Source organism: Morone saxatilis, unplaced genomic scaffold (genome assembly GCF_004916995.1).
Source record: "Morone saxatilis isolate NCDOM2014 unplaced genomic scaffold, NCSU_SB_2.0 Contig18, whole genome shotgun sequence".
Classification (NCBI taxonomy): domain Eukaryota; kingdom Metazoa; phylum Chordata; class Actinopteri; family Moronidae; genus Morone; species Morone saxatilis.
The window spans coordinates 502,688-511,047 of record NW_023339740.1 but is presented as its reverse complement, the minus strand read 5'-3'; the positions used below and the strand labels follow the sequence as shown (position 1 = coordinate 511,047).

Below are 8,360 nucleotides of genomic sequence, written 5' to 3'. Positions count from 1 at the left end.
TTACTTATGCCACTTTTGGGGACATTACATAGACTCACATCAACACAAATCACTTGGACAAACCATCACCAATTAACTGGTCTTTAGTCTAAAATGTTTCCCAAAAGGAAGCCTAAGTCACATGGACACAGACAACACACACACACTTTCTCTTTGCCTATTTCTTATGCTCTCTCCTTCTCTTTCTCTTTCTGTCTCTGAGCAGCCTGAGAACCTGCTTTACTACAGCACAGATGAGAATGCTAAGATCATGGTCAGTGACTTTGGTCTGTCTAAGACGTTGGAGCACGGTGTCATGTCCACAGCCTGTGGTACACCAGGATATGTTGGTGAGTTTTTGGGGAGGGCCATACACATTTCTGCTGTCCCCTTGTTATCTATACCTGATATAAAATTGTACATTTAAATAATGAAAAATGATATCTCAATATAATTCAAGAGTAAATTTATAATCCACTGTTTAAAAGGTGTATCTATGGTGAAAATGAATCGTGAAAGTTAAGAGGAATCATTTAAGTTACCTTATACAGTGTGATAATACAGATCAAAATATGCAAGACTAATTAATCTAGTAGTTGTAGTATAGTAGTATGCTACTACAATAAATATGTATTAGCAGGTGGCAGTCATAAACAGGTTTATGTAAACATTTTAAATCCCAACAACAATGATACTAGAGGACATCTATGGTAAAAGTAATCCGTTTTGAAGTGCTTCTTCTTGTAATGTTACCTGCATAATAGCCATTGTTGTGTATCATTCTGCAGCCCCTGAGGTTCTGGCCCAGAAACCCTACAGCAAAGCAGTGGACTGCTGGTCCATTGGAGTCATCACTTACATCCTGTGAGTTCTGTTCTCTGACAGTAACACAGCATTGTATATGACTGTTCATGAATAGTCATTACAGACTAGAACACTGAGAGGATATATTAGTTCTGGAGATATTTTCCTCACTATAAGCTTACATTTGAACGTTTACTTTCAATTATAACCTAAAGAAACATTTCCTGCATACCTGGATCATTTGTGAATACTAGAAACTCTGTGAAACCAGAGTGGACACTGCACCATAGCAGCTGCAGTTATCCAAAATGGAACCAAAATGTAGATGTAAAGTAAAGGATTTAAAAACAGTGGATATAAAGGGATCAGCTGAGTGCGGTTGTCTCTGTGTTGCAGGCTCTGCGGCTACCCTCCGTTCTTTGAAGACAACGAGACTCGTCTGTTTTCAAAGATCATGAGAGCTGAGTACTCTTTTCATTCACCCTTCTGGGACGACATCTCTGAGTCAGGTATGAAAACAGAAGGGAACATCTCACTCTTCATAAAACCCCTGCACTTTCTCTTTTGTACTTCCATTTTTATACATTGATCCAAATGACTGTGTCTAATATCTCAATATATTTCACAAGCTTTGCAGTAATGTTAGCTTTGAGTTTTGACTCTGTGTTGTGGTGGGTGTCGTTTGTTTGTAGACATTAGCGGACTCCATATGTAAGCTAGTGTTAGCTAGTGTTGCACACTGTTGACGCTGTAGGGAAGCAGAGAGAGAAGGCACTTGGGAGCGCGCATAAATGTGACATCCCGAAACCTTTACATAAAAATCAGTTACAGGCAACTGAAAAAGCCAGGGGAGGTCTAATTTAAGTTACATTACAACCCGTTCACAAAATTGGCAGTAAATAGTGATTAATACATAAAAATAATACATAAAATGTTTCAGAATTCTACATATCAGACCTTTAAGACTTGGCTTGAATTGAACAATGTTTGAAAGGGAGTGTTGAAAGCAGGAAGTGTCATGTTATTGTACAGGATAAGGTCAACTTGCATCAGGACCTGCAATATTCTTACAAAGTGACTTACCTTGAAACCTTGAAATGGTTAACCTCAGTGTTAGCTAAGTATAGATCAGGATTTGTTCATATATCCTTGGAGCTTAACCTAATATAGACCAGCATACCTTGTGACAGCATCTGCTGAGGACAGCTATAGTGGTTTGACCTGTTTGGATTAGGTCATGTATGGCCAGTCTAGATACCAAATGGATAGGGGCAATTCTCGCCTGTTTGGGGGATTACATTATTTTGTATTAAGAGACATGTCAAATACCCTCCTAACCTAAAAAATATTTTTCATTATTTCTGTGAAGGACAGGCAGAATAAAAAAATGACTAAAACTTGAATGGAATTGCAAAAATGGCCAGAAACACTGGGACAGTGCTAAGAACCGGGGACTAGAACACAAATAAAATGTTTAAGTAGAAGTAAATTGTGTATCCATGAGGGGTGTGATCTTAATATGATGATCAATCTGAGCATTGTATTGTGACTTTTGTAAAAACGTGAAACGGAAGAAAATGTATTATTGACTAGAGAAAGTCTTATCAACCACATAATGGTCAAGCATAAGACACTGTTTAACATTATGCAGTGTCTCATTTATACCAGCTGTTATCCAACACACAAGCATGAGCTTTTCTATAAATGGGCTTCATTCTGCGCAGCACTTTACTTTGCATTTAATGTCATAGCTTTGTTTTGTCGGTAGGGGTAAAAGTCTTGCAACTTGACTTTAACATCAGTGACTCAGCCTTTTGACTTGAAAATATTTGATACCTTCCCCCAAGCCCAAAGTATGCTATTTCTAATGCGTTACAATTCATTTCCTGAGTGAACTAACGTTAATGCTATTAATTCCCAGCAAGTCGACACTTAATTCCCCAGATCCCCTTAGTTTGAACCAATCCGACAGCATCCAATCAAGTCCACAAGAACCATGATGAGCTAACGTTACATTACTGAGCACCAGCTGGAAAAATTATACCTAAGATCATTTTGATTTGTTCATTCTGTTGTTAAAATGACATTACATTTGGTGAAGAGTGCATTATGACTTGTTTAGGACTCACTTACTTGCATGACATGCAAAACAATGAATTGCTCCCACCTCTGCAATTTATAAACGTATTAATTGATTCCATTTTTATGACTGGTTTTTGGAAAATATTTGTGTTTTGCTTTGTTTGCCTGGCTGCAAACACCTTTAGGATTAAGTTTAAAGTTAGAAGTTGAGTTATGGAAGAATCCCAGGTGCTCTGTGGTTTATTAATCTTATCGCCTGAAAATTTAAATCACATAAAAACAGTAGCTTTTAGAATAACATTTGTGTAATGGAAATATACATAATGTCACTGTCAGTACTGAATTTTCTCCCTGCCATGTCTTAACAGCCAAAGACTTCATCAGGAATATGATGGAGAAAAACCCCACAAAACGCTTCCTTACAGAACAGGCACTCAGACACCCCTGGTTAGTCCTTTCTCTTTCACACACACATGCACAAACACAATGCTTTTTTGTTTTCCAGATGAATTAATGTCATTGGCTCGTTTGCAGGATTGCTGGAAACACCGCTAAAGACCTGAACATTTATCAGTCAGTCAGTGAACAGATGGAGAGAAACTTTGCCAAATCCAAATGGAAGGTAAGTGACACTGTTGGCTCATGGACTACTTAATATTGCAACTGCATTTGTTCTGTTAGTTATAGGCAGCCAAAATACTGTAAGCATACTGTAGCAATCAACAAATACAAACAACAACGTAGCAATGTATGTAGCAATATTTTAGCAAATTATGGATATTAGGAACACACTGAGCATGTGAACAGTGGATTATTGCAGTCCAGCAATGAAGGTGCGATCTGGAACTACACTAGATGCCACTAATATACTGGACCTTTAGGATTTTTAGTCTTTGGATTGGAATAATGAAGTTACGTGTATAATTGCAAAGTCTGTCTTTTAAATGGGAAAACATTTTATTGATAATGCATAAGGCCTTCATATACTTTTTACATTTTTTTCCAGCCTGGCCAATAAGTCTTAAATTGCATTCATAATCGTTTTTAAAAGGCCTTAAAACCTCAAACTTGTTGAAACCCACAGAAACCCTGTATTAACCTGAGCATCACATAGGCTGTATCCTTAGTAATTCAAGACACGTGTCATGTTATACATAGACAGCACCAGCATAACTTTGTTTCTTTGTGTGTGCATTTCCAACAGCAAGCCTTCAACGCAGCCACAGTAATCCACCACATGAAGAAACTGCAGTTGTCCCAGTGTGAGTCCGCCCCCTCTCCCCTTTCTATGCCCCACATTTTAGTAAATTCCTCCTCCCAGAATGACCTGGAGACCCTGGAACCCTGCTATGATAAGGCTAATGTCCTCGACCCAAACGGGAATCACATCCATGCTGCCAGTCATCTTTCCTGCAGTAATAAAGGTGTTTTTCCGCCACTGAGAGCCAGTCACAGTGAGCCTGGCAATGCGCTCGCCATCAATGAGACAGGAGAAGTCAATAACTTTCATTCAGAGATCGACGCTCCTTACAGGCCATCCAAGAGGTAAGAGCTGCTACCCAGTCATTCAAATCTAAAAGGAGATGTCTTTGCTATTCTAATAATAAAGTTCAATCAATGGCAAAAATGTTGTCCTACATAAGTAAAAAAATCTAATTGGATTTTTGTGAAACTTAATTTGAAGCCATGCTACCTATTCTCCCAGATCATTGTTTACTTAATATTACTTACTTAATAATTATGCCATGTATGTAAATTAAAAAGAGCTGTGGTTCAAGAAAGGAGCCTTGAGGTACTCCACAAGTGATTATACGGTAGAGGTATGCTTTTTAACAGTGACATATAGTCTATGTTATGAATAATCAACAAATTTACAAATATTTCCGAACATCACCTTTTGGTGGTAATTCATCAAGCAAGTGCATTTTTAGAAATAGTCCAAGACTATTGTTTATTAACAGCTTTGAATAATATATCTCCAGTATGATTTGTAACATTGTCATAGAAGTTGAATAATTTTTATGAGAACTGTATTGACAAACAATATTGTTCAAATGCTTTATAAGTCTTTTTATGTTTTGAGGTTTGGTGAAGCTAGTTGTTTTTCAGGGCATTTGTCTGGGTGAATATATTGATAAAGGAATAATACTTTCCAAGGATGGAAACAGCATAGAGCAAGAAATTAAGTTGAAAAGTAAAAGTATTGAAAAAGCTGTCCATAACTTATTAAAGCTGCAGTAGGTCATTTTATAAAAATAATTTTCCTCAGGTTCCTCTGGCCCCTCCTAGTGCTCCTAATGGCATTTGCAAAAGTCAACTGGGCCTGACGAAAACAACCAATCAGAGCCGAGAAAGATAGTTGATCGTTGAGTCTCATTCCCAGGTCGTCAAATACAGACGCTTTGGGACACTGTGAAGGAGACTCAACAATCAACTATCTTGTATTATTTCTGATCCTTCTCTCAGTCTTTATTATTTATATATATGTGTTATTAAAATGAATCCTGGTTGTGTGATGTGTTGCAGTATGGATGCTGTGGCTCAGAGGGAGGAGCAGCCACTTCAGTCCGGTGTGTGTTCTGTCATGTGAATGGCTGGCTAACCCAAGATAAATATCATGCAGGTAAAGAGTCTCTCTCTGGAATTTAGATCTTGGCTTTACAATTACTGATTCAAATTGATAACTCATTTTCAAAACTCGTATTTTTTCAGTTGAAGGCATTGATACGTCTGCTGCTCAGCTTTTTCATGCCTGTTGTGGTTCTCTGCTGCGGAAAATGTGTTCCATCGACAGAGTCATGCAATGACTACACTGAAAGAAACTAGTAAACATGGAATGACTGTCTATATGCAGCGAACGCCACATTAAACAGACAGAAGCAGGAATTCCTAATTTAGAATTCATACAAAACTGTAACGTTGATGACATGCATTTCCTCCAAACTATTATTATCTATTGTATATTACTGTCTAAATATCATCACTTGAAAATGTATTTATTTTGAATAGTTTAGCTGACACTTGCAATGTGAAAGCTGAGGTTTTTTAGACTGAAATGGCTGAACTTTAATTTCTAACGGCTTATACGTTTTTATAAAACTGAGCTATTTTAGGCTCTGATACTTCAGAGTCAAGTCATTTGTTTGCTCTGCATATCAAGATACTTGATTTACATTAACAGTTGGACACTTACAAAATCCGGGAATTTACCTGTGTTTGTGTGTGTTTGGACAGTTTTCACCTTGCAGGCAGATTTTGGGACATTATTATATATTTATATTTATGATGGATTGCATTGAGGGATTATAAATCTGACTTCCAGCTCACACAAGGATGATGGAGAAAATTGTATTTATGAGATTAAACTTTAGGCTGAGGTGGAGTCATGGTCACACGGCAGCCCAGTGTTTGCTGTGTTTTCTTTGACATGTACATAAGCTGCTCTCTTGTTAAACAACTGAACTCATTAAGTGCCACAAGCTGATATAAAGATGCTGTCAACACTACTGATGTCATTTCTGAATTCACAAATGTAGTGACAAACATGTTTTTTCTTTTTGTATTATTTTCTCAATAAATATGTAGTAACTAGACTTTCTGCTTCTTGTGTTGAATGAACAGCTGCTGAATAACTGCTACACCTGGTTGGCCTTAAGACAGAGATCAAAGTATTAATAGGCTTTTATTTAAATACTAAGGATTCTGCACAAACAAAAGATACAAAACAGACAAATAAATAATGTTACATTCACCATCTCTCCAGTTCCAAGTACAATAATGGAGTGTTCACAATGGAGTGTATTGCTACTGACACAATTGTTTCTGTTAGCTCTGTGCAGGGCTGTGAGAAATGTTAAATGATATTGACAAACTCACGATATCACAGTGTTTTTCTACCTATATAATGTACCATCATTAAAGGACCACCCTCATTTCTGTCGCTACATTGAGATTGTGACTTATCACTACTCTTTAAAGGTTATATATATGAGTTTTAATTTGCTATATAGTGGAGGCATGGTGTCCTGAACAGAGAATGGTGACACACTCCCTCTTCCTGTGTTGCTATTGCAGCCTCTCTGTGGTTTGTTTCCATAGCCGATAATATGTGAGGTAAAATTACAGTTTTTGTCTATGGAGTGCTATGCTGTCAGTGGCAACAACAACTGTTAGTGGACTTAATTTGACAGGCGCATTTGTCCCTAAGGATGAGCTTGGTGAAAAAGACTGGAAAGACTAACAAAGATGGTTTTGCGTGACGTGTGTTTTCTGATTATCTGCGAGGTAAAATGAATGTTTTGTTAGTGGAGTCTGGTCAGCAGTAGTGCCCATTGTTTTGCTCAGAGATGCTGGTGCTCTAGTGCGACATCTAGGGACAAGTGAACTTCATATATACAACCTTTAATGCAGAACATATTCAAGGAGTTATTATATGATGAAGAGTAGTCAACATTATCTTAATCAACCCCAGAAATGATTTCCTACATTTCCCACAGTTCTTTGACCACTGCCAGAGAAGAGGTGTAATGTTATAGAGAAGAGTTGTAATGGTGTTCCAAAGTCAGGGAGGAATCCTCCTGTCGTAGAGTGAAGACAGCAAAGATGTGAATGGCATGTTAAGCTGGTATAAAGTGTTGTAGTGACAGCAGCTGCAGATCTGGCTCCGACGGGCAACTTGGAGACTTTCAGCCCTGGCAGATGCTGAGGTCGTGGGCTTTTGTTCGAAGTTTTTCCAAAAGGTCTTTAACCTTAGCATCAAGTCCTTCAAGCTTTGTTGACTTCTGGAGAATTTCGTCCTGCAGTCTCCTGAGAGAATCTCCCTTACCTGGAAAAAGACCAATGTACAGGAATATAAAACACTGCAAATTCCATAATATCCTGTCACAGGACCAGAACTCAAACTGATAACAGAGAAATTAGGAGATATAATGACCTATGTCAGTTCATGGATATTCTACAAATGGATGTTTGTAGGACCTCAAAGGACCTGAGGACTTCCTTTTGAATTTGAGAGTGATGTTTTTTAAAGACAGATGTGGGTTGGTGGTGTGGTTACCTTCCAGAGCCTCCATCATGCTTTCAGTGGTGTTGACTAGAACTCCAGCATCCTTCTGCAGCTTCGCCAGTCGATCCCCCAGCAGCCCCGCGTCTCCACCTGATCCACTGGCTGCAGCCTTATCTTTGAGACGATCCAATTGCTCCACCAACGCCAACAGGTCCTAAAACACACAGACACACACACACATATTTGTGAAAAACTCATTCATTCAAATTTTAACTCTCCACCTTTATCAAGCAACTTCAATAGGGTTCAACCCAGCTGCAACCACTATGGCTGCAAATTAAGCACCATGGAAGTAATAAAACCTGCAGTTCCTCTACTGGCCACTTGAGGCTGGCTCCAGCAGTGAGTCAATCTCCATAAGGCCCCATATTAAAATGTCCAACTTTACAGCAGAAATAAACATGTTTACAGCCTGGTACATTTCTGTTAT

The 8,360-nt window shown here is 38.3% G+C and overlaps 2 protein-coding genes across 2 annotated transcripts in view; one reads left to right on the top strand and one right to left on the bottom strand.

Annotated features, from left to right (window-relative positions):
* LOC118328411 (calcium/calmodulin-dependent protein kinase type 1D-like) overlaps window positions 1-5,455 on the top strand; it is a 7,433-nt gene extending 1,978 nt beyond the window's left edge. Inside the window, exons 4-10 of the mRNA XM_035662152.1 lie at window positions 206-329; window positions 768-843; window positions 1,180-1,292; window positions 3,234-3,312; window positions 3,400-3,487; window positions 4,070-4,410; window positions 5,392-5,455. Coding sequence (XP_035518045.1) covers window positions 206-329; window positions 768-843; window positions 1,180-1,292; window positions 3,234-3,312; window positions 3,400-3,487; window positions 4,070-4,410; window positions 5,392-5,455 — 885 coding nt within the window. The remainder of the gene's footprint in view (window positions 1-205; window positions 330-767; window positions 844-1,179; window positions 1,293-3,233; window positions 3,313-3,399; window positions 3,488-4,069; window positions 4,411-5,391) is intronic.
* A 1,073-nt stretch (window positions 5,456-6,528) lies between these two features.
* si:ch1073-15f12.3 (laminin subunit beta-3) overlaps window positions 6,529-8,360 on the bottom strand; it is a gene marked incomplete at its 5' end in the record, with an annotated part of 7,972 nt that continues 6,140 nt past the window's right edge. Inside the window, 2 exon segments of the mRNA XM_035661258.1 lie at window positions 6,529-7,690; window positions 7,922-8,084. Coding sequence (XP_035517151.1) covers window positions 7,551-7,690; window positions 7,922-8,084 — 303 coding nt within the window.